At 39.2% G+C, this 19,703-nt stretch overlaps 2 protein-coding genes across 2 annotated transcripts in view; both read left to right on the forward strand.

The window, feature by feature from the left end:
* Positions 1–11,035, forward strand: part of MOSMO (modulator of smoothened) — a 31,736-nt gene extending 20,701 nt beyond the window's left edge. The window contains exons 2-3 of the mRNA XM_040589307.1: positions 311–523; positions 8,452–11,035. Of these exons, the coding sequence (XP_040445241.1) occupies positions 311–523; positions 8,452–8,636 (398 nt within the window). The 3' untranslated portion in view covers positions 8,637–11,035. The remainder of the gene's footprint in view (positions 1–310; positions 524–8,451) is intronic.
* Positions 11,036–13,645: 2,610 nt separating this feature from the next.
* Positions 13,646–19,703, forward strand: part of VWA3A (von Willebrand factor A domain containing 3A) — a 31,468-nt gene continuing 25,410 nt past the window's right edge. The window contains exons 1-8 of the mRNA XM_040593821.1: positions 13,646–13,689; positions 13,920–14,040; positions 14,676–14,777; positions 14,870–14,952; positions 16,220–16,274; positions 17,092–17,190; positions 18,228–18,334; positions 18,639–18,764. Coding sequence (XP_040449755.1) covers positions 13,646–13,689; positions 13,920–14,040; positions 14,676–14,777; positions 14,870–14,952; positions 16,220–16,274; positions 17,092–17,190; positions 18,228–18,334; positions 18,639–18,764 — 737 coding nt within the window. The remainder of the gene's footprint in view (positions 13,690–13,919; positions 14,041–14,675; positions 14,778–14,869; positions 14,953–16,219; positions 16,275–17,091; positions 17,191–18,227; positions 18,335–18,638; positions 18,765–19,703) is intronic.

Genomic DNA, 19,703 nt, shown 5'->3' on the forward strand with positions numbered 1-19,703 from the left:
TCTATGCAACTCAGCTACCACTTTAGCTGATACTGGCAGGCTTTATAGGAGTACTTTATCCCTTTGATTAGACCTTGATTGCCGCTCAAGAACCAGATACAGCTTGCAGCCATCTCACTTGAACTTGTGCAAGCGTATGATGAAAGAACATGAAGCATGTCCCCCTTATCCACTGTGTTTGAAAGGCTTATTAAGGTTCATCAAAGAAAGAATCCCTTATTTTTGGACGATTCTGAGCTTTGGTTTGCAATTGAGCGCCCCTCAGAGAGGATTTTGAAAGTTTACTTGCCTCTCTGCTGTGTATTTTCAGGTGCTCTCACAGTTGGCCTTGTGCGACAGTGTCAAACCATCCATGGACGTGACAGGACCTGTATTCCTCCACGGCTGCCTCCTGAGTGGGTCACTACGTTATTTTTCATCATTATGGGAATCATTTCACTAACTGTCACATGTGGTTTGCTGGTGGCTTCCCACTGGCGAAGAGAAGCTACTAAATATGCCCGCTGGATAGCTTTCACTGGAAGTAAGTGACCTCAACTACACAGTTGACCTGTATGCAGGATAAACTGGTGGACTCTAAAATAACAGTATAGTGTTGTCAAGGAGTGATGCTTAGGGCTCTTGCTAGACAAAACATTCCTTCTCTTTAAATACCATGTCTGAAAGGAAAAAAAAATCTGCAAAAAACACAGTTGGTATGTTAAGACACTGAGAGGGAATAATAGTTTGTGGGCCCAAGGGGAGAGAAAGGAAGGCCTGACCCCTTTACCTTCCTTGGGCAGTGACCATAACTGACCTAAGAAAATGAGCAGGCACAGAAGAGGTCAGTCCCAAGTTGTGTGTCTGATGGTCTTTCATACTTCCCCACTCCCATATATCCAGGACTTTTTCCTAGCAGAATGGAATGACTGAAAATTCCCTCCCTGAGGAAGACGAGGCAGTTGATAGGTCTGAGACATTACAGTCTGAAATCCATCCATGCTTCAGGTGTCTCATGAATACCTCATTCCGGGTTGATGCTGGTTCAGTCCTGCTTCATGCTGACAGCGGGTGTTTTATTCAGAATATCTGCATTCTAATTGGCTATGCAGGAGGATTGCCCACTGCAGAGCATCTGCTGTGCTTCACAGCACTGAGACTTTTGCTTCCCTAAGTGACCCGCAGCAGTGCTTTAGCTGGAGGGAGGAGTACCAGCGTTTTTCTGCCTCCCTCGATTCTGTTCCGTCTGAGCACCAGCCTAACTCCTCGCAGCTGAGCCTTCCCTAGCAGTCCCGTGTTTCTGCACAGGGAAACATATCCTATGGCTACTTTGGTGCAAAAGAAAAACAGTTATAACAAGTAAGGGGAATAACTTTCAAACTTCCTTTTCTTGGTGTGTGTTACAGGCTTAGCCCAACTGTGAAATGGTGCCTTAATGGTGGGGATGACAGCATGAAAAAACTCAAAACCTGAGGGCTTTTAAATTGACTTGAATTATGACATACCACTAAAGGTAGTGTGAACACTAACTAGAAAATGCAAGTTTGTGGTTTACACAGGCATAAATAAGGTTTAATGGAATTCTTTGACATCTAATGATATCTAATATGAATGAGATTTAACCTTGTTTTGGGGAAGGGAATAATATAAACTGCTGAGCTTCAACAAAAGTACTTCAGTGAGGCACTTGTACAATCAAAGCCATCCTTCTGACAACTTTGCTACACAGCATATTAAATTAATAGTGCAGCTCTTGCAGACAATGGAGCTATCAAAATGCTGTATCCGTTGTGATTGACTTTTTATTTTCCGGTGAATGATTTAAATAGCAGACATGAGTAGTACTGAATATTCCATCCCAACTTTTCCAGTGCCCTTGTTTATGTATACATATTTCATGTATATCTAGTGTATGCAGGGAGGGTTTAGACTCAGAATTAAGATACTTACAGTAAGCTGAAGTCAAAGCTCTAGGATAAAGAGGGGTTTTTGGAGTACTATGTATTAATAGTTGATACCACAGTTTATTTATTGAGGGTTCTTTCTTAATTCAGAGCTTGTATTTTGGGCATTATGTATTTTAATGGTGGGGGTTTTTTAGTATCTTCAATTATCATATCCGTGCATCTTTAGTTTTCTACAACTGTGATGGTTAGTTCAGCCAAAAAATCTGATACCCTAAAGCTGTTTTTCTCCCTGTAGATTTCTTTAAGCTTGCAGCAGGTCCATTATTTGAAGTCTAAATATAGAAGGACACTTTTATTTCAGCACTTGCCTTTTTGTTATGAGATGTCTAATAATGAAACATACTAATTTGTTCTTTTGCAAGTCAGAAGTATTCATAATTCTATTAAGATATGATCACTGCATTGCCACATTCTAAACCTCAGCATCTTTGATGCTCTTCTCCAGTACATAGGGCGCTGTGACCTTTGCATTCGTGTTAACAATGATGATGGGAAATTTTATTGCTTAACTCACTTGTCAGAAAAACCACTTTTGAAGAAAAGGAATGAATAGGAGAAAGAGTTCTGGGGGATTGGGAGATTTTTTTGTTGTTGTTGGTTTGGTTTGATTGGTTGTTTTCCAAAAAGTTGATGAGTGACTTCTGTGGTTCATTGGATGGCAGCGCAAGTTAGTAACTTATTTGTAGATTGGTGTTAGGAAACATGCAGCCATGTGGAATCAACTTGGAATACTATGAACAGGTCCTTCCTGTGAAGTGCCAGTGCTGTAAGATGAAAACATGTGTAACTTATTAGAAGGGGTGGGGAAAACTTCATAGTTGTATTACATCTCTTCTGCAAGCAATTTCAAGACTCCACAGCCTAGTACAGGCTGCTAGCAGATACTCTTCTCTCAGAACTTTCTGAACACAGCATAGGGCATGCTGTCTTAGGCAGGCGAGGGAGTCTGCTGGGACTGCTAAGGGCAGCTCTGGCGCTGGCAGCTCCTTTCTCTGCAAATGCAAGGGTGTCTAGAGTAAATCGTCTAAGGCCAAAGGAATCCTCTTGCTCAGCCCTTTCCTTCCGACTCTTGACAGCAGCAAGGAGAGCCTGGTAAGAGGTCACTCTTGCCCAGTTCATGCTGAAATGTGTATATATATGTATAGCTTATATTTTTCATGGAATTTTTGCTTTTAATCTTGTCGTCTTGGATGACTCTGGATTTTTTCGACTTACACCTATAAATATGAATTATTGCTGAGAGTGGTCTTGTCTATCTCATTTAGCTAAGGGACACACAAAGGACAAAAGTTTGATCTGTCAGTTCTCTTTCTTGTATGTACCCGGAAGAGTATTTACTAGCACAGCACTTGCATCCTTTTCCAGTCATCGGTGATTTTACTGCACAGAAACTTGTCTTTCTGGCTTCTCCGCAAAACAGCTTTGGGGAGAGTAGAAATATTTTCCTCCTCCAGGTCATACTGCACGAGTGACAAAAGTTTCTAAAGGCAAATGTGAAAGTTTTCCTTCACCTTCTGTAGAGTCTTTAAAGAATCACAGTATTCCTTCTGATGTGATAGGTATTGTCACTTTGGGCATAGATACTATCAAAACTATCACTAACATTTGAGTCCCGTTAACTGTAGTACCAAATTCATACAATGTAATGGAGACTGGATTTTTTCTTGGTGTTTGTTTATGCACTGCCCAGGTCTTTGTGGTGTTCTTCAGTGAACAAGGTGTTGCAAACTCAGCTGTGTGTGTGTTTTGATAGCAGCCAAAGATCTGATCAGCTATTCTTTTGCATGGTATTATTTACCAGTTGCTCAAGTGTGAGCTAACTGCCTGTTACCATTCCAGCTTCTATACCACTTCATCGCTAATTATGCCCTGTGACACAGTGGCACAAGTTGGTGGCAAAAAAGTAACCTGGCTTTGGTATTGTTCCATGTATCACTGAAACTGCTTTTTTGCTAGCCGTACTCCAAATTTATGTGACCCCCTTGCCTTTTCAGGGTGCTTATTATGCCCTTTTCTGGTTTAGAAGATAGAATGAATCTATGGTAAATCTCAAATGTAATTTCCATGGTCCTTGAACAGATACTGTTAAGCTCTGAACATTGTTTCTAATTACGGAAACTTATTCTCTGCAGAAGCTACCTAGGTGGTCTTCTGTATACTATAACAGTCTTGGCTACTGCAGGAAATCACGGAGCTCTCACAAGATCTGTTTACATCTTACACAGATTCAGGTCTTTCACAAGCTGCAACTACTAGAAAGGGAATTTATTCTGTGTCTGAGGTGCTTCTCTGAAATGTACGAAGGGAGGAGATGCTGGACAGAAAAATATTTCTGCCATTTTTCCAGCAGTTACCAAAGAGTCTGTCATTTCTTTTCACCTAAGAATTCAAGTGTTCATGAGCATAATGGACTTGCTTTTTGGAATGCAAGTAAAAATGGGGCAGGATAATCACATTCTTAACTCACAGTAGCCATACTGCAAATGTCTGTCCCTGGTGTTCTGCAGTGAAGAAAGTGCTGCTTGAGTTATTAAAGATTTGTACCAGGTGCTGCTTTCTATGTTATGCATCTCTAAAGAGGCAAGCAGGTATTACAATGAGCCCTCTAAAGACTAGACCATAGCTTTTTCCTCCTTTTAATACGCTGTATCCTGGATTTTTTGAAGTTGTCATTGGATGCTCAAAACGATTTCAAGCTAAAGAATTACAGGAACTGTCTTTTTTTAACAGCCACCATTCAGAAGCAGACTAGAAATAATTGTGTTTTGTTACCTAAATATTTTTGTTAGTAGAAATTGTACTCATTAAGTGTCTTTTCTGCAAATTTTCCTACCCAAGGAAGAATTTGAAATCAAAAGTATGTACTCTTGAGGGAGAAGTTCTTTATGGGTTGCTAGAAATGTTGCTGGAAATTCATTGAGTTGACGCTACCAGATATGGAGAGTTGTGTTTGGGCTACAACCTGTATAAGAGATTTGTTTCCTTTAGCTTACAAATCTCCTTCTAAAAGAATACACACAAAGTTAACTGAGCACTTCATATATTGGATTTTCTCCTTACTTTCTTCTTTTTTTAAAATAAATTTATCATGCAGACTTTTCTTAATGAAGTCTCAAAACTTTGCCATCATTCTTCTGCGAGGCTTCCTAATCTGAGGTAGGCTTTGATGAATACTTTTTTTATTTGCTATTTCAGTAGACTAAAAATTCAGACCACACTAAGAAGATTGCTTGGACACCCTCACAGCAGACCATGTGCACTGCAGTATGTGCAGTGGAAGAGGAAAGATGGCTGGTTAATGCTGTAGTAAATGTTTGAAATGTGTATGCGCATCAGCATTCTGCACACTGCCTGCATGCACAGGATTTATTTTTTCTCCTGCTGTGGACTGAGGGAATGTTGAGCTACCTGCACCCTCCCATCCTGCAGTGGGAACACTGGGAGACCCCGGGCACACTGAACTCAGCAGTACAGTGCTACTAGCAGGTCTCAGACATGGGAGCACTGGTGCATGTATATACAACATGCCTCAAATAACAAAGGTTTAGTAGAGAGGGATCTATTCTTCAACTATACCCATGAGGCCATCAGAATTTTTCCAGCTGTGTCGTACTTAAATATAATAAATTTAATCTTGAAAGTGCAGGTTGCTTTCACAATCCTAAAGCTAGAAGTATGTTATTGTTAAAATACTACAGAAGTTTTGTAAAGAACTGGAATGCTCATCAGAGACAAACTGGATGTAATGGAGTAATACTGGATGTAATGTAACAATACTCCTCAGAGTATTGTTCAAACTATTACTAATTGTATGTTGCGTTAATAATTGCACATCAACCACTGTTTCCTGGACCACTCGAGTACTGAGATCTTCTGTGCTTGCACAAGTCTGCTCAAGAAACACATACCCAAGCTTTGTCTCCTCAGATGGACCAGCTGTTGTTTAAGGTATAATTAAAAAAGGGGGAACATTCTTTAAGGATTAGATTGTGTAGTGTGGAATTACATGGACTGATATCATGTAGATTAAAACTTTCTAGTTTATTTAATGTTTAACATCTGGTTGCTGGGTCTTTGGTTGTGTTTTAATAGATAGCCTAACGAAGGTAGCACTGTGCAAGAATGTAGTAACTATGCAGTTGCCAGATGTTTTTTGTTTGTGCTCTTTTTTTTTTTTATGTTTTAAAAAATAATCCGCCGGCTGCGGTTGCATTAAAAGCGAGAGACGAGCTCCCTCTAGTGCATTCTTTGCTGCTCAGTGTTGTCAGCTGAAAGGCAGGTTGATCCGAGGGGTAGCAGCTCTTGACTCAAAGTGTTGTGAAAGTTGCACATGTTTAGGAAAGCAAGGAGCAGCTGATGTTCTGATGTGGATCACGGTTTATGAAATTGTCCTTTTTTTGTTTCTGCCCAAGTCCTACTTGAACACTTCTTGAGTTCAGATTCAGCATGCCCATACTAGTCTCTTTTGTAGCACAGGAGTGATTTTTTTCCTCAAAGCTGAAACCTGTGCTATGCAAATCATAAGCTTTGAGCATCAAGATATAAAATATATTATAAACTATTAATCTTGGATAAACACAGAGTCCATTAAAAAAAAAAAAAAAAAGGTTTTAGTATGGGCATGTAACACTGTAGCTGGATAAATGGGAGCATGTATATTTAGTCAGGAAAAGCAGTAGTGAAGTTACATTGAAAAATACTGAGGCTGCTCCAGCCCATCATGTTCTTATTTGGAAAAACTGGAGACTTTGTCCTGGTAAGGCCAAAGGGGACAGGCAAGCTTCTGAATTTATGTACCTTTGGAAAAGCAGCTGCAGCACTGCTGACTTGCACAGCAACCAGTGATCAAGATGATGGCTATTACTGTTGCTAGTGTGTTTTACTGTTGCTTGTTTGACTTGTGGGGAAGCTCAAGGAGGGAACAGCATCCCCAGTTTGTTCTGTCTCTTAGTGGTAGGGAAAGGGGAGACAAGGACAGCACCTGTGACCCTTACTAACAAACAAAAAGCAGCAGTCTGTTAACTGAGAGAAGACTGAAAAAATCAGCATGTAATGCACTTTATTCATGTAGGAGCATTGTAACTTGGCTTGGATTTTCTTTTTCATGTGGCTGTGTTTATAGGTGCACTTTGAGGACCAGGAGAAGCTTCAGTGGTAGCCGGTGCATCATGTTAGGAGATGTCAGTATGTGAATTTTTGGGCTTGGTGGGAGAACAGAGCAGGTTCAGCCCCTTCCTGCCCCCCCCCCCCCCCCCCCCCCCCCGATATAATTTAGATTTGGTTGAATAATGGGTATTGGGATGCCATGCTCCACTCACAATAAATTATGTTTGAAACAAAGTTGAAATACATAGAAGTGGAATAAGAGTAAAGCACTAGTAGTTGACTGAACTGATAGAACGAGATAAAATTGTGTTCTTCTAATACTGATTAAAAACCTAATTGTATATTCTTGCATATGCAATCAAACAGATTCAAAAGTGAATCCTTTTTATTATGAAGAATGTCTTGCCTCTTAGAGGGACCATATTTGGAAGGTGTTCCTTTGGTCAAGCATATTGCTACATTTGAACTAAACAGAGTTACTTATCCAAAGGGAAGGATAACAACTGTGGATGTGCCCTCCTGGATTTGATCAGTGTACTGAAATGTGCTGTGAGGAACGTTAGCCACTCTTGATACCTGAAGCCTTTGAAATCCATAATGTAATTCTAATTAATGGCTTTAATAGGAGTTCTGGTTTCTTTTCTGTACATCCACACAGTCAGTTGTAAGCATGAACCACGTACATAAGTCTAACTGTTCAGGTGAAATAAAATACCTCATTGCTTGGTTCTCTTTGTTCATGGAGTCTGAATTTGAAGTTTTTCACTAAGAAGCTTAGATTAAACTGAATCAGAAAACATTCTTTGTATTCTAGTAGAAAATCTTAAAGATATTTAATTACATAAGGAAACATCCATATAACTAGGAAACTGGCATCTTTTAATCTAAAAGAAACTGTAATGACAACCTGTGTTTTCTATTTGTAGCAAACTTACAGAAAAGGAATTTGTGTGGAAGAATGGGAGAGGGCAACTACAGTTGGAAAAAAGACAACTCTTGACAATAGAAAAGGAGTTTCTTCAATGTTGAATGTTAGTTTACCTTTACTTTGGGGAAAAATTACCTGAAGAAATAATGAACTCTGTGACTAAATTTGTGGATGATGGTAGAGGTACATCCACCAAATTTTTATTCTGTAAAGACAGTTCATGATCTAGTGAGCAGGACTGAAATTACAGTGAAAATTGGGGTTTTTTAGTTTTTCTTGGGAATAGATGGGGAATGTTTTAAAAGCATGATAATGCCTACTCAGTCCTTTCAAGCAAGTTAGGTAGTAGAATATCTCAGCTGTTCAGTTTGGTCAGAATACTTTGCTTGCTTGTCTGGACTGCTCTAGGAATGGATAAATATTCTCACTTTAACACAGCAGTGACTCTTTTTTTCTCTTCTTTCTTTGCAGTGATTCTATTCTGTATGGCAGCCCTAATATTTCCAATTGGATTTTACATCAATGAAGTTGGAGGTCAACCATATAAATTACCCAATAACACAGTGGTTGGGTCTTCGTATGTACTGTTTGTCTTATCCATTTTCTTTACAATAGTGGGACTTCTATTTGCTGGCAAAGTTTGTTTACCTGGCTGATGAATGTCTGAACTGCAGGACTTTATTTTGGAAAAGAGCAAGACATCGGAATTGCATTCTCAGGAGGATGCTTAAATCAGACTATGAAACACTTACTGAAAAGAAGAATGCTTTGACTTGTTCTCACTATGCACTTTGGATAAAAAAAAGGAGAGCCTTTCCCGTAACCAAATACAGACAACGTCAACTAATCTCCTGAGCATATTTTAATGCAGTCGGGTCTGCACTGTGATAGGAACTAGTGAAGAATGCTTTACACTGAGAAGCATAATGCCCCATGTTACTGTACTGTTCCTGTTTTTAACGTCTAATGATTTGGAAGTCAAAGTATTTATGAACTTTGTGGTAGACCAGAGGGTTGCAGAGGAATTCAAGTGAGGCTGGCCTCGCTGTTTAGGAGATTAGTATTTTACATCTTCCTTCTGATGAGCAAAGCCTTCGGCACCAATGTGGATCAATCTTGCATTACTGCACCAAGAAGCCAATAGATCAAATCATGTTCTCTAAATGTATGTAATGGCGAGAAGACATACATCCCCTCCTCCCCCATAAGTTCTAGAAAAACACTAAGGAACATTTTAGAGGGGGATTTCTTCCTTATATTTATATAAATATATATATAAATATATATATATATTTTGCTGATGCAGTATACAGTGTGTGTGTATGTGTGTGTGTGTATATACACATATATGTATATATATGTATATACACACAAATGGTTCCTGGAAAAGAACTCAGAACGCTTTGCTAGCAAAACACTGTGGTGTGCAAAACTAGAACTCAATAGAAAAAAGCCATTTCTCTGAAGGCCACATAGCTGAGAGTCTTCAGTTTACCTCATTCTTTGTAGCAGCCCTTGATTTTAACAGTTTTTGTAATAGGTACAAACGATCCCATGCCTTTCTAGGTGCAATTTTAAGTTAAGCTAAAATTCTTTTTATGGTAATTTATTTGTATATGAGGGTAGAAGGTGAGATCATGTCATACCTTAAAGTTAAAATCCTAATTTTGGGAAACTGACACTATTTAAATTATTAGCAACTGTTGTACAGAAAGTCTCTTTTTCTACTGCATTGTTACATTAGCATTCATACATGGTCAAGCACAGCATTTTACTATAGGTTAGCATTTCTCTAGCACATGTAAAATGCAATCTTTAAAGTCATACAAACACTATTCCACTGCAAAGATGGAAGAACTTATTTTTATTTGAGTATTAATTCATCTTTACCAAAAAAAAATGAGCAATATAATTGTTTAAATAATATATGCCTTGTTTACTAAAGCTGTAATTTTAAATGTGGATTTAAGGGCCACCCAAATTTGGAGTAAATATTCCTCACTAAAGGTAGTTTTATTTTTCAACACAAGGATAAACATTTGAATCCATAGATATCTTAATTCACTACTTAATCTAACCTTGCAGAAAGTACAGTTTAGTGTCCCAGGAAAGCTTCCTGCACCATCAGTATTTGTTTTCCAGTTAATATGTGGTTTACCTGAGATTCATTATGAACACAAAAAAATGGTATTTGTCAAGTGCTGTTTCATTGAGCTTATTAGAACTGCATTACTGAGTAGACATTTTCCTAAAATGTTAGCGAAAGTGTATTTTAGAATGAGATTGTTGATAAAATATAATCAGTTCCCAAAATAATCACTTATCTGATAAGCTTAAATGTTTGAAATAAGACAATTTGCACAATTCTTTTAAACTGTGTGCCATTCAGACCCTAATGGGTCCCTGTCCTCCTCCACCTCTTCCCACTCCCCCTCCCCAGGTATTTTAATATGAAAAGGTTATTTGCTGAATTAAGTTTGTTCAAAAATTTCAAATGAAAAGCAAACTTGTCACTGGAATGGCCTATAAGTGAACTTTTTTCCAGTCAGCTCACTCACAGGTAGAAGGGAGTGTTTAGGGCTCACTAAATTTTTTTAAAGCATACTTGTCTGTAAATACAGCTGAGCACCTCCTTGGAAGTGATGGTTTAAATATGATTTGGTTCCTAATTTAAGCCTTTATCTGCATGAGCAGTGTGAGGTCCCTAGTGATGTTGGCCCCTAGTGATGTGAGACAAAGTGCAGGGTTCATCAGCTGGTTGTGTGTCTAAAGTTTTGGTGTTATCACTGTTGTATCCTAAGCTGAAGTATTCACTTTAAAAAAATAAATCATAAATTATGTTCGGGGGGGGGGGGGGGGGGGAGCTCTTTATTTTCAGAAATGCCTCTTGTAAATAGTTCTAGGAGATTTTTTTAACAAACACAGGTGGTGGTGGTGGGAGTTCCTCAGTTGCTAAGATTTCTTCTCCCCTCCCCAGCTTATTTCAGTTATAGTAACATCATGTATACAGTGGATTTAGGCTTAGATTAAATGGATCATAATTTAATAAAAAAAACCCACAACACTTATTTTGGAGCATACCAAGACTGTGGCTGGCTGGCTGGAAATATATCTGATCTGCTAATGCTATTGCTATGAATTATGAAATGATAGCAGAGATTTAACAAGTAGATAGTTTAATTAAATATTTGAGCATTTTAAGTCCAGAAATATATGCAGCCAACTGCATTTAAAATAAAAGCACCCGGTAATTAAGAGACAGCTGTCAACAGTTGCTTTTAATAAGGTCACTAAGTACTATATAGTACAGTATTAATTTATAGCAGAAAATCATATCTTGTAAACTGTATATAAAACACTGTTTTATGGTGCAATCATTTGTCAAACTTATGTCTTACTTTTATTTTAAAGTTGTGTGCATTCTTTTCATACCTAAGAGCATCACTGTAAGATCTGCTGAAGACTATTTATAGGTTTTATTTGCACAAGATTTTGTTTTAAACTACGGGAAGTTCGTATTGAACATGCCTAAACATCTGTAGACTTTTTCAGTTCATGAAAAGCAAATGTTTCCATGTGTATCTTCTCCAAAGGTAATCCCATATTTGTGTTGAGTGTTTACATAAACTTTTCTGATTCTGCCAGCCATTAATTGTAACTTTTTGAAGGACAGCTCATTTCATATGTCACTAGAGATTCTTATTTAGTCTTTCGCTTCAGAATTCCCCCAAAGGTTTGACGTCCCATCGTAACGTAATTTGTGCACACTATGTTGTTTGTTTGGCCAACAAAATGTAAGATCAGAAGCTTAAAATACCTTCAGAAAGAAAACTAGTGGATTTGTCTGTATAAATCTTGCGTTGAGCTCAGCTGAAATATTTGCCTGGAAGCTGTTTGTCTCAGACCTGGGGAGGGTGTGCTTCCCTGAACACACCAGTCTACTGAACGTCGCTTTCCGTTGTTAATCTTGCTGGCCAGTGATACCAGTTTCCCAAAGGTGCTGGTAGCCTGCACCACCACCTGAGCCTGGTCCTCTGGCTGGAGTGAAGCAGCCGAGGGCCCTCCTGTCATACCTGTGTTTCAGAGCCATCGTTTAACCACTTCGGAACACGACTGTAGATTACTGTTTGCCCCAACACACACATACACGATAAAAATGAAAGCTGTCCTTTAAAACCTTTGTGAAGGATGAAAATAATGAAGGAAACGGTGTCTGCAAGGGGTTGTCCTGCCTGGGCATCGTGTCGCTCCCAGCTCGATGCCCAACCGCCTGCGTCCCCTGCCCCGGCCTTTACTGAGGATTGTTTTCTAATTGGTTTAGAACATTTTTCAATTAATGATTTCCGAACAAATGTTAATACAAACTGTATAAAATGAACATAATTTTCTTCACTTGTATTTTTGTTATTGAGCAAGTTTATCAAAATAAATTGTCTACTAAAGCGACTGGCCCCGGCTGCGCTGACTGGAACTGGCCCCGGGCCTCGCGCCCGGGTGGCTCCTCACGCCCCCCGCGGACCCGCCCGCCGCCGCCGCCCGCTCCCGCCCGCCGCTGGGGCCGGCCTGTCTCCACCGGCAACGCCGCAACGCGGCGGGCCCAGCGGGCCGTGGGGCTGGGCTCCTCCGGGTTCGCATGGGGGAAGGGTCGGGTCGGCTGAGTGCCGGCAGGTGCCTTCGCCAGAAGGGGCTTAGGGGAAACCCTGTCACGGGCGCGGTGGGAGCCTGGGCTTTCGGGACGTGTCCGGGCTGGGGGCGCGGGGGGAACGGGGGAGGCTTTTCCTCGTGAGGTGAGGAGAGGAGAAGCCCAGCGGACGGGACGCGCGGGGTCGGGAAGCCGAGGGGCCTTTGCCCCGTGAGGTGAGGAGAGGCGAGGCGAGGCCCAGCGGGCGGGACGCGCGGGGTCGGGGAGCCGAGGGGCCGTTCCCTCATGAGGTGAGAGGCACCAGCGGGCGGGACGCGCGGGGTCGGGGAGCCGAGGGGCCGTTCCCTCATGAGGTGAGAGGCACCAGCGGGCGGGACGCGCGGGGTCGGGGCGCCGAGGGGCCTTTCCCCCCGTGCGGTGAGGTGAGGCGACGAGAGGCAAGTCTGGGGGGCCGGGAGGCTGCGGGCAGAGAGCTCCGCTGACACCCTTTGGTGAGCGAAAGGGCGCGGGTGGCTTGGGGACGGCGTGAGGCGGCGCAGCCCTGCCAAGTGAAAAACAGCATTTTATGATCGTTTTTACCTTGACATTGCTGTGGCTAAACCCGAGGGGCAGCTCACCTACATGGCCCCATCCCCGCCGCAACCCCGCGGCGGCTCACACTCGCTCGGAGACTGCTGTTTTGCTTCGGTTAATCTTTCCTTCTGTCTGAGCGGTGAGGCTAGTCTCCCGGCAGCTGTGCGTACATAATTAACTGCAAAAAACCCTTTAACAAATAGCTCTTGCAGGGTAGTTCCTAAATGTGTTTTCTATAGGTGGATAATTGTAACTCCTCTTTGCAGCTGTTGTTTAATTTCCTGTTGTCCCACATACAGTGTAATTATCATATAAGTTGCTGACTATTAATACCTTTTTAAAAAGTATGTATTCCTGAGGGTTTAAGCTTTTTACTCTAATACTTTTGTCTTTTTGCATTTTTTGAACAAGGCTAAGTTTATTCATATAATGGATACACACATCAGGAAAATGGCACCGTTGTTGGACAATGATCAGTTTTTGGCAAAAGTTGGGTGAGGATACTGTTAAAAAGTCTTCTTGGGTTTTCATATATAGCTATAGAGTAAAAACTGTAGCTCGTATAAACTATGTACTATGTCTTTTCAGAACGTTTGTCATGCATCAAATAGAGTGTGTAAACAAATGTCAAAGCATAAAAACTTCCTACTGAAAAAAACTTGTAAAGAGTTTATGATAATACGAGAATGTTGTAAGTAATCCCATGAAATTAATTGTCTTGTAGGGTGACCACAAAATCCAGTCTACAGGGTGATCATCCACCATGGCAAGATTTTACTATGCCTCATCTAGGACCAGATGATGGATTGCTGGTAATGTATATCACCAAGACACAAGATCTGCTGGTAGGCATGTTAGTTTTCCTGCTAAATGGAGTAACTAGAAAAGTAACACATACCCACCATAAATACAGAATGGGGAATAAATAAGCTGATAGACAACTGATATGTTTCCTTACATATATTTACATATACACACAGACAATTTGATAGATAAAATCACTAAAGTCATTAAACTACGTACAATTTCTCTGCAGAGATGAATCAGTCTGTGAACACACAAAACAATAAAGGTACATCAACTGTTGGTACTGAATTTTTCTTCAGAAAAGCAGAAGACAACATATACCCCTTCAAACTCTGTGAGGCAGGTTTTGGAAATGCTTAATTTTTCTCCCTCCCTTGTAACTCACTGGGGTATTTATTTAATTCTTTTATTAAACTCTCCTGTTTCTTGTCTTCCTGTCTCCTCCAGACTAACCTCTTCTTACCTTTTCTTTAGCTCACAATCAGGGAATATTCTGAAAGCTTCTTTTCCTTTGCATCCCACATCCAAAAGTGTATGCCAGTACCTATAATTATGTTATTCTTGGATATGCATTGCCTACCAGCAGCTGTCCTTGGGACTTACATTTTTGTCACATTGGAACAGCACATTTCGTTTCTCATGCTGCATTTGATTTTTTCTATTTCATCTATAGGGAGTACAGATGAAGAAAATACAGTCTAAAAAGGTGCAAACCACAGAGGAATGGCTAAGAAACCACAGTTTAGAATCCTTGAAATTAACATTAGAGCATCTGGTAAATGAAGGCAATATTATTTTGTAAGTACAACACTGCCCTTTCTTTAGTCAGTTGTAATTGTGTGCATCTTCGATGTTAATTATACATAGTGTTCCAGGAATTCAGGAAATTGTGTTGAAGAGATAGAGTTTACAGAAGAGACAGTTACTGATTTTGAATCCAGACTTTCCAAGTAAGTATCCATCTTGTTTATGATTTTGGTGCATGACATTCTATATCCCTATCCCCCATGACTGCAGGTACTGCCTTCAATCTTAATTTGTTACCTTTGGGAACTTCAGAGTATCTCAGCATTAAATCCTTTCTGCTGAAATTTAGGGTAGGTGATAATTATATGTCACTACAGCTGAGGTTTTTTTAATGAAGATGCCTATTAACCAGGTTTTGAACTGAAGCAGTTAGCTCATTTTAGAAAGGTAGCTAGTAAATGGTTGGGTTTTCACAGGTAATACTGCATATTTGTGGGTTATGTTTACTGTAACTTGGGTTAGTTTCAAGTCATGGATCTAGTCATGATCTGTGGAAATTAGAAGTTTTCTAAGTGAATTTTAAATTTAGAAAATTAAGGAAACTTAAATTGAGGGGGGGAAAAGCTGTAATCGTGTTTTTGCTGGTTTTCACTCCTAGACTGTTCCTAGGAGTGCCACTACTTCAGCATACCTCACTGTGTTAGTTACGAAGATCCAAAATCTTGAGAAGGTCCACCTTTGGTACTTGGGCCCTGCACCATCTAAGCAAACTGTCTGCAAATCTGGTTTAAAAAAGTAGCTTTAGCACTTTGAAAAAGCAGAAAGGTGTTCCCCTTTATTGATTTAAACTTTATTTGCCAAATTGTAAAAACTGTGCTCATGGTATTAAAAATAAGTTGGTTGAACTAAAACAATTTTAGAGGACAGCAAGCATATTGTTTTAGCTCAGGTTATACCTGTTTTGAAATGGAATTGTTAAAAGTTGTGCTGCATTTAGTCCAGTACTTCAATGAGTGTGCTGCCTTTCAATGACAAGATTGTATGTCACGACTGTTTTAAGCAATAGGGTAGTTTGTGTTAAACACATCTGCTGCTGATAACTTGTGTGTGATGAACTAAACTTAGTTTTGCCTGAGCTTCTGTCACTCACACATACACATGGTGAATACCCCTCTCCTATCTCTGAACAGAATAAGCCAGCAACTAAGGAGGAAACATTTCAGTGATCCAGTTTTCAAGACAGCTTCATATCTAATCAGTCAAACAGCTTTAAGGGAAGAAGTTTTTAAATGGTTAGCCCTGCCACAACCACTTGTGTGAGAACACTGAAAACAGTATTTTTAAATACTGTTTCTCACAGATTTTGCATATGTGAGAGAAAGGACGTGATGAAGACAAGTGGTTGATTGTTACATCAGTGTACAATGCAAGAAAATGCCTTAGCTAAATGTGTGCTATGCCTTTTGTCAGAGTGATCGAACTTTATCAGCAGCGAATTCAGTGGCTGTTGCAGGACAGCAGAAAGGTAACTTTAACTTTGCAGTATATTTTTACACTGGAACTGTATATGGCATTAAAGAATAAATTAACTTTTGAATGCTAGTGAAAAGTAGCTTCCAGAAAGCTTATGTATTTTCGTTATTTACTGGGAGTTACACATCATGCAGTGATACATATCTTGAAAATGGATTGGTTTTCTTGAACTTCCATTGGTATGCAGTTTTCTGCTTCCTAGATCCAGTCTTTTTCTTTCTCTTAGCAGTCTTAATCATCAGGACCTCTCTGCGATTTAGATGGGAGCAGACAATGCTGAGCTTAAGCTCTGACTGGAGTGGAGCTGTCTTGTAGTCCGTTGTGCCCTCTCTTGCACAGCTGGTTAATCGCTTACTGTGCCTAGTCGTGCTAATGCTCAGGAGTGGGAAAGGGACAAAACTGCCTCTCAAAGGAGATAGAAAAAGAAGCAGCATTCCAGAATCTGGCTTCCACAAAGTTGCTTGGTTTAATGTGAAGGAGATTCTATAGACAAAAGTTATTTTTATCCTCTCAAATAACACATAGTTTGTCTTGGGAAGGAGGTAATGTGATTCACTGGTAAGCATAAACTGGGAGCCAGGAGGCATCTCTTTTTTTTCTTTTTCTTTTTTTCTTTTTTTTTTCTTCTTTTTTTCCTGTTTTTTTTTTTCTTTTCCTTGGCTTTGTCACTGTGTTATCTTTATGCTAAAAAGTTTAAAGTGAAAATAAATACCTAATATTTGATTTTTAAATAGTGTTGTACAGAATAAATGGTAAAACTATTAAACTTTCAATAAGCTTAGTATTTATAGTAACCTTTCTCTTTTAAGGTGTTTGGCCTCATAAAAGGGACCAAAGTTGGACTTGTGGTTGATGTGTCTCATATGAGTTATGGACCTCAACTACTGGATTTTCAGAAGGACCTCTTGGTAAGTAATAATAAGCAGACTTTGACAATTGTAACTTACTAATTAAGCTTTTGTATAACTACAAGTCAGGAACTTAGTAGAAAAAAATCTACTTAAATTCAAAATATACAATACAATAGTTTTCTGTTGGAAAAAAGTATGTTCTAAATGTCTTTGAATGCTAATGTCTAGATAAAAACAAACTTCTGTATGTACTATAATAATAATACTCTCCTTATTAATATCTTGAAATTTCTCAATTCTTGTACTAGCATTCTCAATTGAATAAACTTGCCTAACAAGCAGCTGTAAGAGATAGAAACAAGTTGCACATAGAGCTATTTATAGTAAATATTGTTTCCTTATGCTTTTATGTTTTGTGGCAACAAGGCACACTTCAGAATTTTGGTCAGAACCTTGGTTCCTGAAGTCCCAAAAGAAGCTTTTTCTTTATTCTGCTCTTTATTTCTATAAAGCTTTTGTATTAAGGAAGGAAGGTATAATGTAGCTGGTTTACTATCTAACTTCAAAACTTTGTACAATTTCATTTTCTGCATTCAGGAATTATTTTACATCAATTTCTATTACCTGCATTTTTCATTTGTGTGTTTTAAATAAAACTCCTTCAAGAAAACTTGATTTCCACATAGTCTGGCTTGCCTAGCCTTAATATCTGAACTGTTGTTTAGCTCTAACCATGAATATATATTAAACATTTTTAGTAATTGCTTTGTGGGTGAATATGCCCATTCTAGATCAGTATGTTGTTTCACGTGCCCATCAGCTAAGAAGAAAAAGTGACACCAGTACAACAAATATTCCCCGTTTCCTGCCCCATTAACAAACTGGCTGGATCACCCCAGGTTTGCAGGTTCTGTCTCTGTACTCCTTAACAAATATTTGAATCTGTATGGCTTTTTATTGGAAGCTTTTCTCTGTGGTAGCTGAAGATATTGCTGTCAACTATTTTTAGGGAATTGCTATTTTTAGTCTTTTACATAATAACCCTGCTAGAAGCAGCATGGATAATAATGCATTAACAATTTTTTATTTATTAGTGCTTAATAGATGAACAGCTATGTTACAAGAAGCAATTGTACTGCCTCTCATTCAGTACAGAAATTTCATCTCTGTGGGAGAGTCCAAAAAATATCAATGTTCATGTGTAAGTAAGTTGATTTCTCTGAAAAATAAAAGTGTTTCAAACAAGATCTCCATTTAATTAGAGCAATCTCTTGTAGATAATAGCAGTTTTTCATCTTGTGCCTGTAGTGATTTGTAAGAGGGGGAAAAAAGCAATGAATTTTAAGTGCATTTCAAGCTAGTTGTTCAAGCATGAAATATCTTAGTAGCTCCTGTGATTTGTAGTAATCTTCATGATCTATCTTATTTAACACCTGCAAATTAAGTGTACATATTCCTTTTTCTCCCCCTCCTGCCCATCCCCATCCTCCTGCCCTCTCCTGCAGGCTACATGAAGCAAGACAGTGGATACAACAGCTGGAACCTGGTCAAGGCTGCAATTTGCTGAAAGCCTTAAAACATGTCTTTATGATGAAAGAACTGAATTCTCTGGTTTTTATTGTAGGAAGCTGGTAAATTCATTATGTGTCAACCAACTTTAGCTGGCATAAAGAATTGGTACAAGAATCTGAACTTGATGCAAAAATAAATAGAAAATTTAAGATCCAGGGGTTTCGTACTACTGAATTCCTGTATTCCTTCCCTTTTTCACTATTTATAAATCTTTTCTGATATGAAGCTACATTTTTTTGCTTTGCAGATCAGCTATCGCTTAATCCATTGAGAGTCTGCTAGCTCTAATTTTGCACCAATAAAAATCCTTCAGCATCATTAAGGATGTCACAGAAAGGGTCCACATGTCTGCGAAGATTATATGATGAGCTAGATTTTGCTGTGAAATAGCATTAAGCATTTAAAGATAGTCTTCTGTCTGTGATCTTAGTGATGCTGATGGAAAACTTGACATGTCTGTTTAAATAAATGAAACCAGGCTGAGATAGATAAATTATGGACTTAAATTCTGTAGTTCTACTGTCATCATTTGAAAAGTTGCGGTACTGGAGTCAGGATTATAAGAAAAAGACTACAGTAAGGATTCTGGGAGCGTTACCCTACTCCTAATTTATTTTGGATTTTTTTTATTTTAAATATGCAAATAAGGGATGGTGCAAGTTTGGCAAGCTTGGTATTTAGTGTGATGGAGATTACGTTTCAGCTAATTTCCTGAACACAACGGTGTTCAGTTAAAAGGTTCCAAGTTTTTCTTAGGTCTGCTTTGAACAGAAAGCAAAACTTTATAGATAATGTGTGCAAGTGAAAACTTCCTTAATTTCTGTCCCTGGCCAAAGTGTAGCTGGAAGGAAAACTTTCTACTAACCATGAAGAACCATCAAAACTCAGGGAATGAAAGCTCTGTGGGTTGCAAAGTTCTAAGCACAAAGTTTTACATTCTTTGGTGCCTTTGGAAGGCAGTGCACATCCTTACATACAGTTGAAGATCCGATTCAAAA

The sequence above is a fragment of the Falco naumanni genome, chromosome 4, assembly GCF_017639655.2.
Source record: "Falco naumanni isolate bFalNau1 chromosome 4, bFalNau1.pat, whole genome shotgun sequence".
NCBI classification, from domain to species: Eukaryota; Metazoa; Chordata; class Aves; order Falconiformes; family Falconidae; genus Falco; species Falco naumanni.